The sequence below is a fragment of the Schistosoma mansoni genome, chromosome 2, assembly GCF_000237925.1.
Source record: "Schistosoma mansoni strain Puerto Rico chromosome 2, complete genome".
In the NCBI taxonomy this organism is placed as follows: Eukaryota; Metazoa; Platyhelminthes; class Trematoda; order Strigeidida; family Schistosomatidae; genus Schistosoma; species Schistosoma mansoni.
Window position 1 is genome coordinate 10,180,230 of NC_031496.1, and position 25,604 is coordinate 10,205,833.

Below are 25,604 nucleotides of genomic sequence, written 5' to 3' on the forward strand. Positions count from 1 at the left end.
TTAATAATTAATCCAGAAACTTACAAATTCTTCATTGATTTTTTTCATACGTTTCTGTGTTTTATTCTTACCGGAACCCTTTCCATGAAATTTATGACTTAATTGACGAAAAGCTTCTTTAGCACTTAAATCACGTCCTAGCTCATCAACATATTCTAATTTAATATCCGGTTTATATTGCGTTAACTCTTTAAAATCTGATAATGGACCAGAGTAACGATCGCGTTTGTAAAATTTCGCATCAATATCATCATAGCGTATATCTTCTTGGACAAAGTGTTTAGCCATTAAATTGACCATAGTTCCTGAACCAGTCTAGAAAAACAAAGACAAATGAAATGGGTACAGATAACATAAATGGTTATCTTAAACAGTAAATAGAGAGTTCAATACTGTTTCGAATATAATATTATGATCAAGAATGAAGAATTCTCATCGATAAAAGTGAAAGAAGTTAACTCACTCGTTTCTCTTTCTCTTTATCAATATAACCTTTTTTCTCAGCCAACCGAATGGCTGAAAATACCCCTGCATCCAGACGTGGTTCATCATCTAAAACTCCGTGTATATCACTATTTTCTACTTTAAAATGTTCCTGTCCAGACTTTTTGACTGTTGGTTTCGATACAGTTCGAGTTGAACTCCCAAGAATATCATTACCGACGGTATGCCATCGATCACCTAGAAATAAAGGAAATAAATCTGTTATTCCTGTCTCTATCTTAATTGAGCGCTACTTAAGAAAAAATACCAAATGACAACATAGAAGCAACACCATAGAGAGAAATAAACTGTCGGTCAGAAATTTAAGACGTGTAACCTGGTACATATATACATCAGTTCACGTTATCACAGAACATTAGCACATCGAAATGAAACTCATAAGATAGATAGAAAAATAGAGTGAAATGATACAGCAGCAATGGTACTGAGAAAGACTAAGTGTTGAGGGTAAATTTCGAAAAGACGGAGTAGCAAGGTATGTACGAAGAGGTACTTGAATTAAAGATAGACAGTGAGAAAAAGAGTGGATGTATCTGTACCATTGTAAACGATTGAGTCATTTCATCCAAAGTCTGTAACAAATGGTTACAACAGATGCGCGGACCCGAAACAGGTAGTATGAACTTACTACACATCAAACAGTCAATAGCCTAATGGACTTACGCCACATCTTGGTTTGGCCACCCCTTAGCTTTCTTTCAGCCTACCTCCTACACCAGCGAATATCACGCACCGAGGTAGGCGGTTGCAGGGTATAGGTAATATATATCCCAATTACTGTAATCGATGGATATCCAGTGCCCCGTCAATCGATATGCTACCTTTACCTAGTACCCTACCTCTTAACATCGCGTAATCAGTGGTCTCAACATACGTGAGCAATTATTCGAAGGCATTTATGATCGAATACTAGTGAGCTACGAACATCCTGCACTTTCAAAGGCCACATTTCATAATTATAGGGCAGAAGAGAGTGAACTACTGAAGCTGGTAGACTGATACCTCCCCCAGACCACAAGTGACGCAAGTTGGCAAAAACCAAACAAGTCTTCTGCATCCATACCAACGTTTCATCAGACACCAACTTACTAGAACTCCTAAAATAAGTGAAGTGGTCGACGTACTCAACTACTTTACCCTCTATCATTAGCTCAGAGTTGACGCAGATCAGTCCTGAGGCACCACTTTGAATTTAGCGGGGGAGAATTGCATTTCAAATATCGTCCAAGGCCGTCAAAAACTGTATTCTGTCGGCATCTTCAACAAATAGAACTAGGTTATCGGGATATGTTAAGATAACAAGTAAATCTCTCGACATAAGATTGCTTTCTGAAAAAAATGAGGGCAGCGTTATCTCTGAAGAGACAAACTGTAGTCTACTCTCTATTGTTTTATTTGATCACGCTTCTTTTCCAATGACTGATACGTGAACTTATGATGCGATAGAAGAGTGGTATTCATTAAGGGTAAATTAGAACGCTTTGAAATTACCGTTGTTGTGTGAGGAGCTACTTGAACTGGATTATATGCACTGTGCGATTGAACTATGCTAGAGGAATGTAACTTAGGTTGAAGATTGTATCCAAAAAAATGACCGAACCTTACCTTGATTAAACATTTCTGACAATACAGTCAGTCTGATCCGAACTTTCTGCCGAATTATTTTGTCAGAAAAGCGATAGTAAGTTAACAACAGTTGTGATAAACCCGAATACTTAAATTCATCAACATCTAATACCCTTCTGCACTTACAATCCTTATATTGATGGTCAACTAACAAGCACAGGGGTATATACTAGGCTTTGAGCCCCATTTTCTTAGTGAGAGCTAGTGATACTACTCGACTAATAAGACCAAAGTGGGTGAAAATGTTCAAACCTGAGTCCTACTGATTGATAGCTGAGTGCTTCAACCACTAGGCCACTCTAGTGCTACTTGGTAAATATGCTACAGAAGTATCGAAGTTTACCCATTCGTTTACGCTGAACTGATAAACATTTTGAAAATACTTAAATCAAATATGCGGAAGAAACGCTATTTTTGGAATAAACATTCACAAATGGAGTGGGAAATAGAAACTCACTTGATGCCTCCAACTTTGTATCGTCATAATTTGTGTCATAATCTTCACTTTTCATACGATAACTACCTTCTGAATCATAATCCAGTTTTCGTTCTTTTTCATCTTCTTCTTCCTCTTTATACGGCAATCTTGTAGGTGATGAACTCGTATCATCATCATCATTAGTACCAACTGCCCCGCCATTATTCTGTAATCTAGATTGGTTTTGTAAGAATTGATTGTAACGAGTATTTCTTTTCATACTTTCTTGAAAACCAATACCAATCGACTTATAAAATTCTGCAGTAGAGTCGAACACAACATTGTCTTTCTTGCTATTATTTGTCGATGTATCAGACACAAGTGACTGTGACACGGATTCGGATGAATGAGTAGCTATGTTTTTTGCTAAGAGTTGTGATGTAATCTTTTGAATGCAAAAAATATGGTGAGAAGAGAATCAATCTTATCTCACTTTATATGAAGCAATAATTAAAAAATAGTTTTTTAAATAGGCACAGAAATTATTTAAGTGATGTCATAGCTTAACAATGGATCTTATCAATCGTGTATAACCATGATCATACTAATTTTTAACTGTAATGTAACTCAGAAGCACTGTAAAAGTCAATATACTTGACATACGTTTGGACACTAGTAGTTTGTATTTCTCCTAATTTCTTAAGTCCCATTTATTCATTTTAATATTATACAATCTTTATATTTCACGAAAACGCTGTTATGAAAAAAAATTGACGTACTTCTTCCGGTTTAGAAACAACCCGTGACTTCGATTGCATCACTCGCCCAATAGTTTTCTCTAATTCACTTCTCAATTCATCTGGTTCGTCGATATGATCTGCTGCTGACCAATATTCTTCGTAACTATCTGAATATGGGAGAAAAAGAAAGTATGTAAATACATTTCATATAACCGATTATTTTATAGCGATCAACAAATTTTATGTAGTTTATATTGTGACAACTTGAAACCTAGCATCAGACAGTCATAATACATATAAAGTTTCACTTGCGTAGTATCAACATGAGTTTGCAAGCCGACAAATAGCTAACTCATTCACTTCCAAAACGATAAAAATTATTTGAGAATAACAACCTTTCCCAAACTTTTAAGTTACTTACAGAAGCTTCGGCTTTTTCTTCAGTGCTTTTTTGGAGTCGTTTCTTTCGTCCATTATATTGTATGTAAACGACATATTAGTGTATGATTTGGGATTTTCCCTCACAACGGTTGTTATTCTACAATTTTAGTTCTTTTGTCTAAAAGGGAAGCTGTTAGCACTTATAATGCACATGATTGCCATACCACTGGGTTATGTTACCTTTCACACTTGTATGATCAAACTTCGTATAACTCAACTGTTTCCACTAATTGAAAACCGAAGCCATCACTCATTTTCTGACACAGAAGATAAAAAGGTTAGAGCAAGGGACAATAACAAATTTTTACATAAACAGTCATCAGCCTAGCCTTTCTATAAGTGGAGATTTAAATTTTTATCATTGTAAAACCACTTGCCCAAAAGTCTATTAAATGAATGGTGTTATGATTCGGAATTTTCAAATTATACTCTGCTATAAAAGTTGGTTAAATTCAAGATAATAGTAAAATCCTAAGTGAAGAAATATTTTCAGTACATAGCTGTGAAATAAGTGTTGGTTTCGCAGTTACAGTTACATGGTAATAGTCGCTTCGATTTTTAGTTTAATTTTTATGAGATATTACAGGCTATCAAACGTTATGAATATTTGTATATTGACTATATATGTTACAAAGTGTAGACTTTAGATTGCTCAGTTAGTTAAATTGATCTAAAATCATAACGGTGCTAAAATTCATCAATTAAAAAGTAACATTTAGTATGAAATGCTATTTAAATGTACTTATTAAACTATTAAGGTAACAAAACAGCAAAACATATAATACCTTTGACATCTATTATTTGTGCAGAAAATTCTTCAGCAGAAAATGTGTCATTTGCAGATGGGATGTTACTATTTAAGCGACTTTCTCTAACTGTTGAACGGCTTCCTAAATCAGAAGAGCTTAATTGTTCCGGCAATTCACTCAAAAGTTCATCAGCAGTCAGTGCTTGACGAATAGTTTTGATACGACGTTTACGCTTTTTAAATTTCGCAGCCATTTCTTCCGAACTGTAGTACTCAGAAGCTATACGAAGCTCAGTATCAGGTAATGATTGCTGAAATTGGAGTAAAATAATTTATTAGCAAACAATCAAACATTTACGATAAGTTGGTGGTGCATCCAAATAAACACGGTAATAATATGTTAAATATGGGAACAATTTATTAGTAAGTGCATGCATCTTGAATATATAAATTACTTACTCTTCCTTCTTTCAGTTCAGCTTGTAGTTGTTTCAATAAACGTTCATCCTCTGTATTATAAGAGCCATCAGAATTAATAACAAAGTGGTCCTTCTTAATGCCATTAATCTCTGAATCATACTTGCTAAGGACAGCTTTAGAACGTAGACCAAGAAGTACATCCTCATCAACTTCATCTTCGATTCCAGCCAAACCGGCAGTCTTTCTTATATTTTCTCTATTGACATCAGCTTTTTCATCATCAATTATATTTACATTCACTAAAACATCTTCAGATTCATCCAAAACACCTGAGTCAAAAGGTAAAAATTACAATCTGGAATTTACGATCGCTACACAGATGATTAAAATAATGACACGGCGAGGTTAACACTTATGGGGATTGAAACATTTCGAATGACTCACAGTAGAAATAACTTCAGAACCTTCAGATCACCACATACGATGAATTAAAATTGTGGTTGTTTATGAAGAATATTTTTACATGGTACTCATTCTTCAAGAAAAACACGATAGAAGTCAGTAAAATATCCTACGCCCGTAATATAGTATAGATTTCAACTATTTGCGAAATATTTACATTGATCAATACGAAGTGAACTATTATGGAACTCCAGGATGGTAAATAAAATAGGCAGAAGTCACTTGTAACACTAATCTGAATCACAACTTATCTAAAGTTGATTAAGACTTAAAAAATCGCAGCAAAAAGTATATTAGCAATAAAACAAAGTGGAACACAAGTTTTCGTAAAATATATTTACCACAGGTGATGTACCAAACTACATACTCAAGAAGCTCTTCAAAATCATCAGATTAAGTTTTCCGGGATTCGGTTGATGGTGCCTTTGAATCATGTACCGGAACCACCAAGAAAGCAGTCGTGAAGCTAGACAATATGTTCTAGATGAGGCGAACTAGTTAGGAGTGTTATATGTATGCAGCGACTGGGATAGTTTAGTCATATATTAGGCATAATAAGTTATTACTTACGGTAATACACGGTACTTATTAGACCGAAATAAAGGATGTCAACAGATCATTTCTTATCTTTAAACCAACGCTCACCATAAATGATATCCGTCAGTATATATTGAAACTGCTTCTGCTTTGTTAAGGTCATATGAATATTTTTGTGCCAATCAACACTTACAGTACTTTAAAGACTCGCTAGCTTCCTGAAATCTTAGTTCGAATGTTAGTGTTTCTAAAATCGCTCATAAGCTCGAATGAATATATCGAATTAGTAAGAAAGTTGTGCATAAATCAAGCCCGAATCCTCAGCCCGTTTTTAACCTGTGGCCCCCTAAGAAAACCACCTGCTTCAGTTTGGGCACCTGAACAGTATCACAACCCTCACACAAATCAAATGAGATTTGTGCAGCGCATATGTATCTGATGCTTCCTTGTACCAATATTTATGTGTATAAATAAATAAAAAATAAACCTATCTTGTATAAGTACTTCAGAAACAAAATAAATTACGCCGCAGGTTATTTTGGAATGGTGAGTTTCGTTCAGCTATTTTACATCGAGTCTAAATCTTACAGGCATGGACAGGCAGTTAACATCAGAGAGAGAGCTGTTTTTTAAGGGTGTTACTGTTAGTAACATTAGATGGACTGAAAGTACGTGTTGTCTAACAAGTTCACTGAAAATGTTTGGGTTTTCAGCTGTCTCCTGGAAATAATATTGTATCGGAACATTTCCAGCTACCAGATCTCCAGATGACTAATAGTAGCTAACTCAATAAGTACACGTTTATGTTTGAGCTACACTACGTGTGAAAGTGACATCACTGAACTGTTCAAACGAAGTAAATAGAATGGGTCTTGAACTTGCAGTCTCCTGACTGGAAGTTAAGTGAATTTCAAAACATCATTTAGGGCGATTACTATATTCGAAGGCTAAGAACAAACTAATACTTAAACTGAAATCTGCGTCAAGCTTAAACCGGTAGTGAATGCGTTAAACGAAAACTACTACGGTGACCGATTCACAAGTTATTATACAGATTCGCATTGTAAAAAAGCAAAAGGCGACAAACAGTAATGAAAAGCCGATAACTAAATATCACAATAACTTAATATATACATCGGATATCTGAATGTCATTTGAAATCATACAAATAAATATACTTGAGCCCAAAATTTTTACATGTAAAAGACTGTAGAAACCAAAACATTTGCAAACAAACCTGAGTCTTTAATCGTCAGGATAACTGATTGACCGTCAACAAAACGAGATGAACTATGTTCGACGCGAAGACCAGCCAAATCATTGGGTTTGTACTTTTTATCATTTTGAATCAACCTTGACTCTACAAACTCAGAAACAGCCAACTGATCGTCAATCTCAGATAACAGCTTAGCCTAAAAACGTAATCAACATGAGCAAAGTTTCCATAATACTTACTCTTTCTTCGGCTTGTTTCTGAATTCGTTCTTTCTCACGCATTTTCTCAACCCATGATTGAACATCCGATTCACATGCAGAGGGAGCGGAGAGTTTTTCCTGCCCGATTTTATCTAATAGTGATCTTTTTTCTTTAAGGACATTTAGCTTTTCCTTGATTGCTTCTGATTCCCTTATTTTTCTGATATCTTTAGCCGGTGCATGGACGTAGCAATCGGCTTGGTTATCAAATGCTCGTTCTGATTTTGTAGTATCATCAGTATCCAGAGGGGCAAGACCCAGCTTAGCTCTCAAAGCACTAAAAGCGTATATTAGTTTACCCTATATTTACTTTGTTTCCGCAATTGAGAGAGAAATATCAACACCAGTGCCTCCAACTAAGCATAAGTTGTAAAAGGTTATACAAGTTTACTTACTATCACTAGGTGATTGATCATCTCGACTAGTAGCAGTCCTATCAGAAATCTGGTCCAGAGGAGAACGAGACCTATCACGATTCTTGTGACGATGTTTTTTGTGAGATCGATGAGGGGACCCCCGAGTCATTCTGTGAACCCAATAATGGCGCCCTGACCCACAAGGTCAAATACTCGAGATTTAATGGGGCGGCTTGAAAAACGCACGAATAAATTCACATCTCTCTATAAGTTTGACCTGACTTTCGGCCCTTTGTATGTTTGCACTTGACCCTAAGATACGTTGTATTCTATGGAAGTCTCTAAAGTACCGTATGTTAGAATCTAGATGGGAAAAAGTGAACCGCAACTTAGTAAGCCTGTAGAATGCACTCCTATTCATTGAGGCAGAAGGTTGACAGTGATGAGCACTGACACATGAGTTAAATAAAGGAAATATAGTGGTCAGCGCCAAAGGCTGATAAGGTGGGGTTTCGAATAAGTTAGTCTTTCAGTTTTAAAAATGTTCTATTTGTTCACCGAGTTTTTGTGAAATTTACGTAGTTTGGGTCTTGAAAAATCATAACTAGGGGCAAAATGTTGTACACGATCTTTTCCATCGCCCTAAACTATTTGTATTGCAAGCATTAAATAACTCTTAAAATTATATCACATGTGTTTTGGATGCGTAGCAGCGAATAAATCTCCGAAATAAATATATCTGTAAGTCAGCAACATTAGTGCTGATCACACTAGTATTTGGACACATCCTAGCCGAAGGCTCTCGGCAACGCATCCGCAGCTGACCACTAGTATAGACGCCGTGCTATGCCCTACTACTACCTAGCTTAGATCAAATGTTTCTCGACATATCAATAACTTCGCTAATATATCTTTGAAATTCTTCACTCATCCAATTATAAAGGTTTTAGGAGCAAAGACATTGTCAAACTCGGAATGTCCGTGGCATTTTTAAGTGCGAGATTTTACCGCAACTACAGGTGCCAACTCTCCGGAGGTATATCAGATCAAATTTATCGCTGTTTGTGAATTCAATGCGAATTATATGACTTACTTTTACTGCTTATAATTAACATCAACTAACAGTTGTTTACATCTATAACAGTAAAATTCCCTAAATAAGCAGTTTTGCGACCATTGTTTGAGACTAATGCTAATTTTGTTAGCACTACTACTACACTACTAGCTGACAGCTGAGAGACAAGCGTCAATATCAGACCCGGACAAGACTAAATGAGAAACACTTTATAGTGACATTTATGTCTAGTGATTTTTTGTAACAACAAATTAAAGGTCACATATTTTTCCTAGTTGTCACACTTTTTATGTAATCACACTCATATTTGATATCTATTGTTTTTCTGTATCAATCGTAAAGAAACGAATACTTTTGTTTGGTTATATATAACACGACTTCACTACCGCGCTTCTTAAAATATAAACGTGGTATCCGCCGTCTATTCTTCTGCTTTAACGGCCACGGCCTTTGATTGAAGATTATAATAGTATTATAACATCTTTTTAGACCATTCCACACTACGTTGGTGTTTTGGCCCGGATCATTACTGAATAATACTACTGGATCTAATCTTCTCCATTTTGCTGTTGGTGCCATCACGTGCAGAGGAATCTTTGTTAACCAAGTGAACTTATTTGTGGTTGTTATCTCAGAAAGCAGCTTACAAGTAACATTCATTTCATAACACTGTTACCATTGTGTTGTTCAATATACCTTTTTATAATTTAACTGTAATTTGTTACCTTTTGCGTTAATCATAGACACACGCTTAGGTTCGTAGTGTTAATTCTTTTGGTATATTGTTGGTAACGTTGCGAATTGTTATATTTCAACTAAGCTCTTTTGCTGAGGTCCACCACAAATCTGGTGAGCCCTTATATTTCTCTTTGGAACTGTAATTTTGAGTTCACTTATAAACATTACGGAGCTGATTTTTCTCTTGGTAGTGATTATTTTTTGTATATTTGTAATGTTTTCATCCGAGTCTGAAGACATCAGCCAGGACAACGACCGAACAGAGTTACACGCTTTAAACGTAATAAATGTACCTCCATTCAGTAGAGTAAACCCTCGTATATGGTTTGCACAGGTGGAAGTGCAGTTTCAGCGTCGTAACATTCGTTCACAACAATCGAAATACTCCTTTGTGCTTGGAATTCTACCAACTGAGGTAGCATCTGAAGTATCAGACCTCATAGACAACGTCCCTGTATCAAATGCCTACGACCAGTTGAAGCAGGCTATTATTCAACGTACCTCACTCTCGGATGAAAAGAAGCTACAACAATTGCTACATGAGTGCGAGCTAGGTGACAAGTCACCTTCCCAATTATTACGCCACATGAGGCAGTTGGCTGAACCTTTTAAGGTTGGTGATATATTTCTGAGAGAAATTTGGCTACAACGTTTACCAACAGTAGTCCGGCAAATTTTCTGCGCTTCTAACCAATCTTTAGATTTAGAGGTTCTAGCTAGCATGGCTGACAAAGTTCTAGAAGTAACGCCAGGCACAACACCCTACGTGCAGGCGATATCACAAACTCCGAGTGACACTAAAACTCCGAACATAGCTTCCTTAACAGCTGAATTAAGTGACTTACGTACACAGCACGCACGCACTGTCGCCAGTCTTGAAAACAAGCTAGATACATTACAATCAATTATTTCCAATCTCACATCTCGAAAGTCTCGCTCTAGTTTTCAGGGGACCAAGAACCGAGATAACTCAAGAACAAAGAAAAATGATAACATCTGTTGGTACCATAGAAAGTATGGTGACAAAGCTAGAAAGTGTGTTACGTCCTGTAAATTTTTCAGGTCATTTTCCTCGCCAAAAGATGTCAACCAGGCAGTAGTACCGACAAATGTTACAGGTCATGCTACTAGTCACCTTTTCCACGTTCTCGACAAAACTTCAGGCTACAAATTCTTAGTAGACACTGGAGCCGAAGTCAGTGTTATCCCAGTTACGCTAGCCAAGAAACCTATTTCTAAATGTGGAAAATATTCATTGAGAGCAGATAATAAAACTGAAATAAAAACATTTGGAGAACAACTCTTGACATTAGATTTGGGAATTAGACGTCGACTAAACTGGGTGTTTATTATTGCTGATGTCCGTCACCCTATATTAGGTGCAGACTTTTTAAGCTCCTATAACTTATTAGTCGATGTTAAAAAACGAAAACTTATCGATTCGTGCACAAAACTCCAAGTTCATGGAATTCAGTCACACTATCATATACATAGTATTAAAATCAACACTCCAGTAAACGACATATTCGCCAATATTTTATCTAAATTTCCAAAGTTAACGAAACCAGATTACAGCGAAAACACCATCCATCATTCTGTGGTGCATCGAATTATCACCAAAAACCAACCAGTTTCGGCACGTCCTCGTCGTTTACCACCGGACAAGCTTGCAGTTGCAAAAGCCGAATTTGAGCACATGATGCGACTAGGAATAATACGTCCGTCGAGTAGCTCCTGGGCATCCCCACTCCACATGGTACCTAAGAGGGATCAGGATTGGCGACCTTGTGGTGATTATCGATCACTGAATAACTTAACTTTACCAGATCGTTACCCCATTCCCCATTTACACGATTTTTCACTTACGTTACACGGTAAACAAATTTTTTCTAAAATCGACCTTGTGCGAGCGTACCATCAAATTCCAGTAGCATCTGAAGATATAGCAAAAACAGCCATCATTACCCCATTTGGTTTGTTTGAATTTCTGAGAATGCCATTTGGATTAAAGAACGCCGCACAGACTTTTCAACGATTTATGGATGAAGTCACTAAAGGCCTAGATTTTGTTTTCGTGTATATCGACGATGTATTAATAGCCAGTAGTTCGTTTCACGAACATATTGATCACCTACATCAACTTTTCGAAAGATTTCAGAGATTCGGTATAGTCATTAACCCATCCAAATGCATTTTCGGAGTCGAAGGCTTAGAATTTTTGGGTCACTCGATTGACAAACATGGTATCAAACCCTTAGACGCAAAAATTGAAGCTATCAAAAATTTTCCAGAGCCAGACTCACTAAATAAACTTCGACGTTTCTTGGGTATGTTTAATTTTTATCGTCGGTTTATCCCTCACTGCTCAGATATTCTACAACCCCTAACGGAGGCATTAAAAGGCAAAGCCAAAAAGTTCACATTATCCTCCGAAGCGAAAGATGCCTTTACTGCTGCTAAAACAGCGATTGCTTCTACCACCATGCTGACCTACCTCAGTCCTGATCCAGAAGCAACACTAATTTTGTGTACAGACGCTTCTCAGGCAGCGGTAGGCGCGGTGCTGCAACAAAGAGTAAATAATGAAGTCAAGCCACTTGCTTTCTTTTCAAAGAAGCTAGAACCGGCCCAAACCCGATACAGCACGTTTGGCAGAGAATTATTAGCTGTTTATCTAGCAGTTAAACATTTTAAACACTTACTACAAGGTAGAGATTTCGTAATCTTCACTGATCACAAACCTTTGACTTACGCTTTCAATGTCAAAAGTGATCGTTATTCTCCTAGAGAAACTCGACAGTTAGATTACATTTCTCAATTTTCTACCAACATACAGTTCATAAAAGGTGAGTCAAATGTTGTGGCAGATACTTTGTCACGTTTCGACGTTGATGCTATTTGCTCCACTAAAGGAATTGATTTGTTGGACATTGCACGCTTACAGGTTGATGATTCTGATCTTGCGGCTTGTAAACAAAATTCGAGTCTAGTATTGAAAAGTATTCCAATACCACATTCTGATTCTACTATAATTTGTGATACTTCAACTGGAATACACAGGCCATTTGTGCCAATAGCGTACAGGAAAAAAGTTTTTGATTGTCTTCATTCATTATCTCACCCAGGAGTTCGAGCTACTGTGAGACTGATCGGAGAAAGATTTGTCTGGCCAAAAATGAACTCAAACATAAAGGAATGGACCAGAAATTGTTTACAATGCCAGCGTAGCAAAGTTCACAGACATACGATTACAACACCGTCAACATTCAATCTACCTGACCATCGTTTTCAGCATGTCCACGTTGATTTAGTTGGTCCTTTACCCCCATCTAACGGATTTACTTACATCTTTACTGCAGTGGACCGTTTTACCAGATGGCCAATAGCATGTCCAATAAAAGATATCTCAGCAGAAAATATTGCTGCCGTGTTTCTTGACAGATGGATTTCTAATTTCGGTGTACCTTCTACCGTTACTTCCGACAGAGGTTCACAATTCCAATCGCACCTCTTCAACGAATTTACGCGCATCTTGGGAATCCATCACATCACTACAACTGCATACCATCCAGCAGCAAATGGACTAGTGGAACGATTCCACAGACAACTTAAAAGCTCATTGATGGTACAGCCTGATGTAACTAGATGGAGTGAATTCCTACCTCTCATATTATTGAGCATACGCTCGACAATTAAGGAAGATCTACAATGTACACCTGCTCAGCTAGTTTATGGAACTAATTTAACCTTACCTGGTCAACTAGTCACGCATAAAGGCACTTCTGTATGTACAGACCCCTCCTCCTTTTGCGAAAGACTAATGAGCCACATGAATAGCATTAAGCCTGTTGCACCTCGACCAGTTTTCTTAAAAGAGCAAATTAGCAAGCACCTAAACACATGTAAATTTGTGTTTGTCCGTGTCGACTCAGTAAGACGTCCTTTACAACACCCTTATGAAGGACCTTATGAAGTAGTAGACAGGCAAGCAAAATATTTCACAATCAAGAAGAATGGGAAAAAGGAAACAGTTGCAATTGACAGGTTAAAACCCGCTTTCATAGAGTCTGAAACACATAACAGTCGAAAGCCTTCTAAAGACAACAACTGCACAACACAGCTTCCTGCGTTTCCAGCTAATTCTTCACCTACTTCTGTGAAATCGCCAACTCAAACAATGTGTGATGCTAATGTTACGCCTCCTACAAACTTAGTTCCTAATTCCACTACCTTACCTTTTTTAAAAACTACTCGTACAGGAAGACAGGTACATATTCCTAAACGTTATGTTGAACTCATTACTTAATCTTCATTTGGTCATATTCTGTAATGTGAGTAAATACCTATATGCTAAGAGTTACTCATGATGCTCATTATTAACTGTAACGATACCCAACTTAGTTGTATTTGTTCATTTTATAATTGATCGTTTACATTGATATATACAGATATTAAAAATTTTTCCGGTAATATATCAATTTAATTAACGTTATTATTAATAACACTATTATTTTTATTATACGTTCAATTATCTTTGTTAAATTTTTTTTTACATACATTAAAGATAATAAACACAAAAATTTTTTTTTTCTAACCACACAAAAACATTTTGTTTCATAAGTATATATACTTATTAAATTTTTTTTTGATAACCTCTATTTATTCTTTCCTTTGTTGTGTAATAATTTTTTTTCCCCTCCAAAGCACTTAGAATTTACGTCGGGCATACCTCCACCGACGCATGCCCTAGGGAGGGAGTTATATAGTGACATTTATGTCTAGTGATTTTTTGTAACAACAAATTAAAGGTCACATATTTTTCCTAGTTGTCACACTTTTTATGTAATCACACTCATATTTGATATCTATTGTTTTTCTGTATCAATCGTAAAGAAACGAATACTTTTGTTTGGTTATATATAACACGACTTCACTACCGCGCTTCTTAAAATATAAACGTGGTATCCGCCGTCTATTCTTCTGCTTTAACGGCCACGGCCTTTGATTGAAGATTATAATAGTATTATAACATCTTTTTAGACCATTCCACACTACGTTGGTGTTTTGGCCCGGATCATTACTGAATAATACTACTGGATCTAATCTTCTCCATTTTGCTGTTGGTGCCATCACGTGCAGAGGAATCTTTGTTAACCAAGTGAACTTATTTGTGGTTGTTATCTCAGAAAGCAGCTTACAAGTAACATTCATTTCATAACACTGTTACCATTGTGTTGTTCAATATACCTTTTTATAATTTAACTGTAATTTGTTACCTTTTGCGTTAATCATAGACACACGCTTAGGTTCGTAGTGTTAATTCTTTTGGTATATTGTTGGTAACGTTGCGAATTGTTATATTTCAACTAAGCTCTTTTGCTGAGGTCCACCACAACTTCCCCCCACAGATGGACAGTTCAAAAATCTCACGTTCATCCACCTATGCCTGAGCTCAAATGTCTTTTCCTTCTAACCATCATTTTCTTTGTTGGCAATCAGCTTAACATATATTAAATACTTTGAAATTAGAATTGTTCCATTCTGTAGTGTCCAACACATATTCATGTTGACATTGTATATCGAAATCTTTTGGACTGACCTGATATGGACGTTAGAAGTTTCTCTGGTGCAATTAAAAAGCATAATAATGGCATCTGTCTGGGGTTCAGCGATGATAAGCAATGGGGACTCTGATCTACTCACATGTATAAAACTATAGTTGATCGTTGTGACCAGGACTTAGATTTCTCAGTATATCTGATTAACTAATATATTGTATGCTATCATCGGTCTCTATCATGTCCTATTTGGCGCATTTGTATCATTGGCTTTTCACCGGTGTTGAGAATTTTGACTGCATGAAAATCAGAAAACTGATAAGAACGGGAAAAAGGACATAATACACGGATTTCCGGACCTTCCAACACTCGAAAAGCAGCTATATCCCAGCGTACGGAGTTCCAAAGCGCAAACACCTCCCAAGATCAAATGGGCAAGATTTAAAATTCTAAGTGTTAGTGTTTGGCCAACTATAAGTGTGACATGAAGCCGAACATCTGAAAATAAAGAACCCAGAGGTCAGCTCGTTCTTAATATTGACCATTGTAGTTGTGATTAGACAAAATTGGACAACAGCATACGAGCAAGCACAAAAAGCATTTTTTCAACTCTCTGAACTTGAATCGATAAACGAGACAACTCGCTATACTATTAAGTGCTAATATCTCCATATTTTTATTTGAATGATTGTGTCTTGTTAATTTAACAAGCATACTTGTACCCTCTTGCTGATTCATCTTGTTGTGTCGCTGGTACTGTTCTTTCATAGCATATTTTTCTTTTGCTACTATGGCTCCTTACATAAAGGAAAAACCACCAGATGCTGTTGGACATAATAAGTTATCAAAAGAGTGTTCACCAACGACAAACTCGTTGAGTTTAAACTTCTGGCTGACCACGTCCTGGATTCACCACTGCCCAACTTAGAAGGACGAGCTATAGCGGTTAATAAATCCTCAAAATAAACGATTCCATAAGCCTTCAACATTTGCTGCTGACCACACTAATTTCTACCCGGGAGTTTGTGCTGATAATGTTAAACAGAACGATGATGAAAACGTTGCCACCAAACCATTCAGCCCAGAGAAATAAACTCTGCCGAAATCATCCACCTGAGCTACAAATCTTCTCCACCATCTCACATTAGTTGAACTAAACGCACATAGCTGAAGGAGCTAGGTTAAAGTCGTATCGTCGTATCAAAGTATTGTGGCTGCCTTGAAGGTCGTATAAAATAAAGGATCTTGTTACAAAAATATGGTGATAAGAGAGGTACAAAAAAGAAATCACGACCGCCTCCTTATGAGTCAGTTCATCGCGTGTCATTAACTTATGCCCGTTGGACTTTGAGGATAATCGGTGAACTGTTCGACTTCTAGTGGCCCGGCTGCTGGATGATTTGGCTAGGTCTTGGTGACACTTATTTGTCCTTACTATCCTTAGGTTCATCATCTAATCTAGCAACTTCATCACCTAATAAAAGTACCAGATTCACTCTTCTGAAAAATAAAACACTCATTTCCTGTAAATATCTAGTTACCTGGAGGCAGATAAAAAAACATATTTATTTTCTTTGGTTAGTTATTGTAATTTAATTCTATTGATTTCTCTGGGCTAGAGAGATGTCAATCAAGAATTGGGAATTGAAATTTATTCTCTAGGTCACATGGGTTTTCATGGTGAATTAATGTGACTCATTCAAAATCTTATTTTACCGACTTCTAGGTTGTATTATCAGATTACTACAAAATCACGCTTTCATCGCTAAATGTAAGTGTAATATATACACTCACTAAGTCGTCAGCCTACTTTTATTGATATTATTTTCTTTCCCATACATCGCTCATCGAAAACCCTCAGCACATATAGTACAATAAAACTGGAGAAGAGCCTGTCAAAGGTTTAAAATTACAGCATATAGTCACTCATTTGAGAATATTTCAATTTAGTGAGGAAAACCTCTATAGCACCGTTGCATTGTGTAAGAAATTTAGTGAGTTAAAATAAAAACTTTTGATGTTACACGTAAGATCTGTTCGGGCTATTTTACGATCACTTCGTATTGCATTGCCTCTCTTTCAAACGATTTCAGTTACTTTTTCTTTGCTTTACCACTCTGCTGGGTAGATGTAATATAGTAACAACGGTTCAGCCTAAGAACTCGACAGTGTCAAACCAGATTTTAAAAGTGCTTACATGAAAAACAAACTGACAAAATGAAGAAATCTGTGTTTTGAAACATATTATCTAGCATAAACATCGTTTCATTGAAATAATGCGGTTTAATGCTTCATTGAATCATAAGTTTCTTTAAAAGCGAGTCATAAAATTATTCTTCAACTAACCGTATGTTAGCTCTAGCTAATTAATTTGAATTATAAACGATTACGCTAGTCTAGCTCTGAATTTTGGTCAAAATTTCAAGTTTCTTTGCTTATTGTTGGTTTTTCACAGTTACCAAATACCTTGCTTCAATACAGATGATAACGGTAATCGTTATACTTATTGTCACTCCGGATACCAGTTCTTGTTTTTGTAGAACGCATTTCATTTTGTTTCGAGAATGAAGGTTACTGTCAACCCCTGTTCAAAGTTGAGATTCATTAGAAATTGATTGTGACACTAGTTTTTATGGTGAGACCATAATTTGTGGACAACCTTTGAGTGACGACAGACTGACCTTGAGAATGTCCACCTAGTAACTGGAGCCAAATGAGGGTTATAAACCAGTGTGAGGAATTAGCATTATGATTTACAGTTGATGGTTAAGGTTAGGAATGAGATTTGGAGTTTTCGTCACGAACTGACATCAGCTAAAATAACAAAACTCTACTTAGCTAAATGGATGAGTGAATTTTGCGCCAAAATCTGAGAACTGTTACCTTATATCTAATTGGTTTGTCCATAAATTATAATCTCTCCCTTATTTAGGCATTTTAATTGATTGCAAAGCTAGAAATAGTTCTATTTGCTGTGTTTCTGATACAGGTTTTCCCTCATCACCTCACAAGACGACTTTAAACACATCGTACTGATTTATCTACACAGTTATTTTACTTTTCTGCAACTAGTGACAAAACACCTATTATTCATGTACCTGAACAGATAGATAAAAACCATGTTCAATTTTAATAGATTGTCAATGCCATGGGCTTCCGAACTTACACAGGGGGGATGATGTTGGTTCATTCGGATTTGAACCAATTATATACACTTAAGTATCCATAAATCAAACCATCCTATCAACATGTCATTTAAAAGTAAAGTAAAATTCTATCTATCTGGCGCAGTTAACTAAAGAGTTTATTTGTAGCAACAAACACGACCTTACTTTTGAATCAAGTACATAAGTAACTGTTTTTAACTATGATTGTGGCATATTAAAAGTGTTTTGGATTAAACACGTCAAATACATTTTACTAAATCAGCATTATGAAAAAATCTATAAAGTCACCTTTACATTTAATTGACGTAATCACGTACCAGTTTCTGGGTTCCTCAAGGGATATAACAAGCCAAAACTTTGTTACGAATTTTCACTAGTGGTTAAGTTCAGTAAGAACCAAAATTTATCCATTTTTAGAAACTAAGACTCACTGTTCTTAATGAATGTCCAAATAAGTCACTTTTTCAATCGGTTATGACGAATGGATTTTGCTCCAACAACCATTTTTTATCTAGTTTCTTTGTTGCTTTGCGATGTTTTTAAATCTGCTCTTGTTATCTTTTGGAACTTTCAGGGGTGTGGAGTCAGAGAAAATCAAGTAAGAGATTATATTTTTCAAATTGCTTGTGTTTTGTTTAAGCAGTTGGCTCATTGTTAGTTATTTCCATAACTAACCAATCAAATCGTTGCCTAAGCTCCCACCACGTCAATCTGGTCTGATGTGTCCGTAGAATATCCCTGCTGTATGTGACCTGCCAATTAAAGGACATTATTATCGCATCATATTAGTGTGACTCGTTATTTTCATTCATTTTAATAAGACACGCAATACTGGTCAACATGTTTGTGCGTACCACTTAATGACTATAATCCTTTAATTATTTCACTAATTGAATTGTTTTTACGTTCGGAAACAGATAAAGTTTATAGCCACATTTTCCTTGTTCTGACTAAAGCTTTCAAATAGGCTCTGGGGTCGCCAGTATTGCGTTTATAGTTCGAGTAAAATACCTGTAGGACAAATTATATCATACATACACAGTCATCAATAATTTTAAAAATTCTTTTACGTTTCGAGAATTTTGATAGGCTGGTGTTCGTTCTTCATATATTTTAGTAAAAAAACTCTCATTACTAAGTGAATTAGTGATAAAGTAAGAATTTAAAGGATAGTATATAGAAAAAAGTGTTTGACCTGATGAATAGTTCATGATACCTTAAGTGTACAGGCAAAACTCCATCAAAATCATCCACCTGCGCTACAAACCTTTTCCACCATGGCAAAATCACTGCTTCAAATAAGCTCAAGGCAAGATCTCCCAGCAAATTTGTGTTAAACTGCCTTTAGAATTTGCTAAATTATGGATTTTTCATGACAGGCAAAGTAAGATCTTTTGTTGATGAGAAAGGGTAACTATGTTTACGTTACCCAGAATGTTTGTTAAATTGCTTTAAATTACATATCTACTGAAACGTTTTCAGTAGTGTAAAGCTGAAAATTATTTTTATTGACATTCTCATTTGACCATTTTATGCGAATTCGCATACTTAACCATGTTTGTATCATTTGATATAAATACATACTGTTAAAGCTTACCGAAAAAAACTCATAAGAAATAGGGACTAGTTCAGTATAAATTGTTTTTGAATGTTAGCAGAAATAAGGTATTCGAGTTCACGGTGACTGCAAATTATTAAATAATAATTAGGTAACATATAAAAGTATTTAAATCTACGTATGATGAAATAGACCTAGAAATGATTAAGCTAAAAAAACAAACATTAGAAAGAAGTTTGAGAATGTAGATCTTCATCGTTAATCTTCAGTCTTGAAATCTACTCAACCCCATAAAATAAGTAGTTGCTTACATACATCTCATTTTGTAGAAATTAAATATAAATAAATGCCTTACTATGACCGGAACATCAAAATAGCTATGACCGTACAAAACGATTAAAAATGTTGTATTATTGATACATCGAAATTCAAATATATGACTTGGAAAAGTTTTTTCAAGTAAGATTTATTAGCTTCTACAGTCCAAGTTAATGATCCAAGGGGATAGCCAATTTAATAGAAAATATATCTTTTAAAAATCAAAACCTATGAATTGAGGATTGGTCATAAAGTCATGCTGTTAATATTGAGGTAATTTTTATGTATTGTTAACTATATACGTTTATAATTTGATTGAAGTTAGGAGATTTATAACCCGGATAAATATAGGTAACACAAGGTAAGCGATATATCAATGTGCTTACAAGTTAAATTAGTTCTGTCAAGTTATAAGTAATGTGCAAAATGGTATGAATTCACCAATCGACAGAAACTTGCATACTATTTGTTCAGATTAGAACTATAAACCAGATGATAATAAGACAAATCTTAGCGACAATACCACGGTTATATCAAATTGTCTTCATAAAGCCAATAATCATGATTAACGTGAAAAATGGAGACTACGAGACCAGTTTTTTTTGTTACATAATCTTACTACTTATAGTATTGCAAGTAGTATATGGACATAAAATTTCTAATTGATACATTCACCACAATGTCTTAAAATGACTTAAAATGAATTTAAAAGATTGTTGGGTAATATATTGACTAGGTCCGTTTCTATGTAAAGTGGAGTAGGTATAAGTTTACTTTCCTGGAAAAATTTTCTTTTTTTAATGTTCCTTCTGGTCATTGCAGACTAATCTACTTTAATAATGATGAATTACAATATGTATAAATTGTAAATTGTTTCGTCTTTCATTTTATTGTATGCTAACTTCTACTTATTTTCCGCTTATTTGAATAGACGTAATTCCCCTAGACATGTTGATAGCTTCAGTGAATCAAGCTCAGATAGTGAAACTGAGTTGGAAGATGACATACCAGAGCGTAAACAAGATGCAAACGCTGACTTACCATCTGAATATTGGCAAATTGGCAAGATAATTAAATATTTAAAAGTTCGTAATACTATTGTTTTTTAAATTCAGTGAAATTGTCGATGTCTATCTGATAGCTTTCCTGTGAATAGAAAATAGTCTCGTTCATCTATAATTTGTTATAATTCATATACATAAAACAGATTTAACCAGTTCGAGAATACTGGATGATCATGAATTCGGATTTCATTTTCGGTAACACCCGCTACTTTATGCAAAATATGTATTGAATTCCATATAAATTTCATGTTCATAGTTTTAAGGAATGAACGACGAATACTAAAAGAATACATATTGACCTGTTGTCTGGTCTTCAAGGTCAGATGAAATTTACTATGATATTAAATGGTGAGACAGGTTACCAACTATCCAAAACTTAATTTTAGGGATCATGCACGAAAATTTGTGAGAAGTTCTTTAACGGTATAGAAGAGCCCTAAAGGTGTTTTAGTAATTATCGACCGGAAAAAATCACTATCAAATCTACCGGGATCCGATCCATCAACCTAAAATAATAGTATTGAAGTAACGTAAATGTTCGATATACTTCAAATATGCATATATTTTAAATATGCAACTGATTAATACTTAATGTACGTTTCGTCTCACAATCACGAGATTATTGACTACTTTGTTAGATGGGCAATAAATTCTTGTAATTATTCCACACGTTTCAGTCGGCTTAATAACGATCAGAAAATACTCTTGAGGAGCCTAAACAAATGAGAAATGTTGATATCAAGTTTTCTATTGGATGATTTTCTTTTTTCACCAAATAAAACTTTACCACTTTCTATAAATGTACTTCAAAAAGCATAATTATAATGACGTAATGCTTACTTCTTAATATACTTTTTTTGTATATACATTACAAGGGTGGAAATCAAACATCAACCATCATATCTTTATGTGCCTTGAAAGATATGCCTTTAAAAACTGAAATTTGTCAACTTGCCGTTCGTGATGTTGGAGGAATTGAAGTACTTATTAATTTACTTGAAACAGATGAAGTTCGTTGTAAAGTGAGTTATTTCCATTCTAAAATAAATAACAGATTACTATCTAACAGTAATTTCTTTTGTAAATTGAGAGAATTTTGTAACGGGAAGAAGCAATAAGCTATTGATAAATTCCTGTAATTAATTTTCATATTCGATTAATTACTACTTTTCATGGTTGAAATCATGAGTCAATTGAAGCTAGACCACCACGGAAAACTTGGAAGCACTGGACAGCCGTTTTGTCCTTTTATGGGACTCCTCGGCAGTGCTCATCCACGATCCCGCCTCGCGAGATTCGGACCCATGACCTCTCAGTCTCGCACCAGAGCAGTTCTGATTATAATCATATGCTCACTAGCGACTGAGTTCAAGATACATGTCCTAGAGTTCTAGTGAGAAGCAGTGACCAGTGGAGTTCAACCACGTCTGTTGTGAGATAACAACTCACTGAAGACAATTGGTGAACGGTTGCTCAAACCTCGTGGATTGGTTGAAGTTAGACATTAACACCGTTGGATGCCGGCCGGCTCAGTGGTCTATCGGTTAAGTGCTCTGGCGCGAGACTGGTAGGTCCTGGGTTCGTGTCTCGCTCGCGGGGCGGAACCGTTGATGCGCACTGCTGAAGACTCCCATAATAGGACGAAACGGCCGTCCAGTGCCTCCAGGTTTTCCATTTTTGTCCTATGCAAACTATTATCTAAATGTTATGAAATGAAACTAAGGTAAAAATTTGACTAATCACAGTTATACAACAAATTTATATATTAATTCATGTTTTGTTTTAATTCAGCTTGGTTCATTGAAAATTTTAAAAGAAATTACTAAAAATCCACAAATTCGTAAATCTGTTACTGATATTGGTGGTTTACAACCACTTGTCAATTTATTACGTAGTCTAAATCGTGATTTGAAATGTTTATGTGCTGAAGTTATAGCAAATGTGGCTAATTGTCATAGAGCAAGACGTACAGTTAGACAATACGGTGGTATCAAATATTTGGTAAGTTTATGTAGACCATTAAATGAATTGACCTTTTTCTTGATTCATGGAATTATATTTGTAAACAGTTGATTACTTATTGTATTCTAGTTCGTAGAGAATTCGGATATAAGAAATAGTAAGACAGGAAAGATTATTAACATTAATTATCCAAGATATAATAAAGAAATGAGTCGTATAAATTCACTTAATATTGTTTGTTTGAATCTTCCCATTGATGCTTGAGACTGCAACTGGTTAGTCTCCTATGCAGGTACATCCAGCTAACGAGTCCCAAATAGGACGAAACGCGCTTCCTGGATTCCACTGCTAACCACTATCCATACTTGCTTAAAATGAGTCGTATATTTTTCTGAAATGGTACTAAAGGTTCAAATGTGATTACTGTTTATGAATATAGACCAGTTATAAGATTTATAAGAAAAGATGGATAGTGGCTTGCAGTAGAATCCAGGACGCGCGTTTCGTCTTACTAGGGACTCATCAGATGGATGTACCTGCATCTCAGAGTTGATGTTTACTCTGGGACTTGAACCCACATAAAGATCACATAAAGATTTTTATGCTGACTATAAGATGAATCAATAAATGTTCATATAAGTTATAGAAACTACGATCTTTACAAATTTTTACATTATGCTATCAGAAAAAGTTAAATATTAGACAATAATGAAGCTTTAATCTGTTTCGCTATGAGTTATACAATGACCGTTAGATCATATTTGGAATAAGTTCTTCTTTTTGGTTCAGACAAAAATTGGCTTTAGTACAATAAATCTATGTATCTATATAGTATAATTTAAAGGTAATAAACTGTGATCTACTGCAGGATTGAATGATTAGATCGATAACAATGATTGTTCATAAAAGTCAATTTTTTGATAAAATATATTTTTTAGTTCGCTTGATATTGTGTGCTTGTATCTTCCTATTGTTGTTTAGGACTGTAATTGATCAGTCTCTTGTTGGCATATGTTCATCCTGTGCGGACTGTCTCGATATTACTTTAAGTCACAAGCTTTATAAGCAAGGATAAATGGTGACTAGCAGTGGAATCCAGGACGTGCGTTTCGTCCCACTTGAGTTCGAGTCCCGGAGCGAACATCAACTCTGGGACGCAGGTAAATTTAGCTGACAAGTTCCGAATAGAACGAAACACGCTTCCTGAATTCCACTGCTAACCACCATTCATCATTGCTTATATACCATTTAGTGTTTTCATATTCAGTTATAAAGCTTTGCCTGTACAGTTAGTCTTAAAGACTGAATGCACTTTCATTAAAATAATAATTATGCCCGATGTAACTTACACAATGTCTTGATAGTTATTGATTTTCATGCATAATTTTGATTATTTTTAGGTTGCTTTACTCGACTGTCCAAGTTTAAATAGTGTACCAATGACTAGTGAAGTTGAACGAGATATTGAAGTAGCACGATGTGGTGCATTAGCTTTATGGTCATGCAGTAAATCTAGAAAGAATAAATTAGCTATGAAACGTGCAGGTGTCATATCATTATTAGTTCGTCTATTAAAATCTCCACATGAAAATATGCTAATTCCAGTTGTTGGAACATTACAAGAATGTGCTTCTGAAGTAAGTTATTTACTGCCTGAATTTCATGTCTTTAACACAATGACAATTTGGAATTGTTTAGATGATGAAATATAATTCCTACCTGTCTCTTATATGTGTGATTTTAATTATCAGTTGCAAATTTAACTAGTCTTCTTGGGTAGTTGATCAGAACTGAGCTTGTTTGAAACTCTAAACTATCTAATATGAAATAAATAACGAATTGATGTAAATCAGTAATCAATTGTAGGTTCATGTTCTCGTAATTCAGTCATATTTTGGTGTCTGAGAACTACTGATAGTATCAGGCTGCTTAATTCAAGAATGTTACAAACGAAGTCAGAGTTATTTTCGAGCGATTGAAAATTTGTCAATTAATAAGCCACTACTCCATAGTTAAAACAATCAAAGCACGTTGATTGTGTTGGGGATGTCAAATCCCCAGAACTTACTTGGTAAATGGCTTAATTTTGTAATTTTATTTTGAAAATTTGAATTTCTTTGTTTTCGCGCCAAAAGCGCTCTTTTCACCTTCGAGTCGAATTTCTCACTTGTAAAATATCTTAAACGCCATTGGTCCGTTGTATCTTTGAGTGTGTTGTTTTGTAATGCCGCCCAAGGACAATTTATTGCCGTATATATACGTTTGATTTTTTCCCCTTACGATTGCTGAGCTTCTGGCTGCTACGGAATATATTTTCTCCGCTTCCAACTTGGACTTCTTACTCTAGTTAGCTGGGTCTGGGACGCATCAGAATAGCTAGCTTATTGGTCTCTGGTCACAAGTCTTTGTTCCGTTCGCTAACTAGTGAATTCGAAA

The 25,604-nt window shown here is 35.5% G+C and overlaps 2 protein-coding genes across 2 annotated transcripts in view; one reads left to right on the plus strand and one right to left on the minus strand.

The window, feature by feature from the left end:
- Nucleotides 1-7,917, minus strand: Smp_176840 (putative hypoxia associated factor; the record flags this gene model as incomplete). Its single annotated transcript, XM_018795633.1, has 10 exons — nucleotides 7,768-7,917; nucleotides 7,683-7,728; nucleotides 7,352-7,649; nucleotides 7,134-7,308; nucleotides 4,937-5,226; nucleotides 4,515-4,788; nucleotides 3,328-3,455; nucleotides 2,588-2,993; nucleotides 464-681; nucleotides 1-315 (listed from the first exon to the last, which is right to left on the minus strand). Exons 1-10 carry the CDS (start codon nucleotides 7,895-7,897, stop codon nucleotides 1-3), a joined length of 2,280 nt encoding a protein of 759 aa, XP_018649926.1. The 5' UTR covers nucleotides 7,898-7,917.
- Nucleotides 7,918-19,638: 11,721 nt separating this feature from the next.
- The window catches only part of Smp_176850 (putative armc4), a gene marked incomplete at both ends in the record, with an annotated part of 36,273 nt that continues 30,307 nt past the window's right edge, over nucleotides 19,639-25,604 (plus strand). Inside the window, 5 exons of the mRNA XM_018795634.1 lie at nucleotides 19,639-19,676; nucleotides 21,074-21,227; nucleotides 22,082-22,228; nucleotides 22,998-23,207; nucleotides 24,569-24,805. Coding sequence (XP_018649927.1) covers nucleotides 19,639-19,676; nucleotides 21,074-21,227; nucleotides 22,082-22,228; nucleotides 22,998-23,207; nucleotides 24,569-24,805 — 786 coding nt within the window. The remainder of the gene's footprint in view (nucleotides 19,677-21,073; nucleotides 21,228-22,081; nucleotides 22,229-22,997; nucleotides 23,208-24,568; nucleotides 24,806-25,604) is intronic.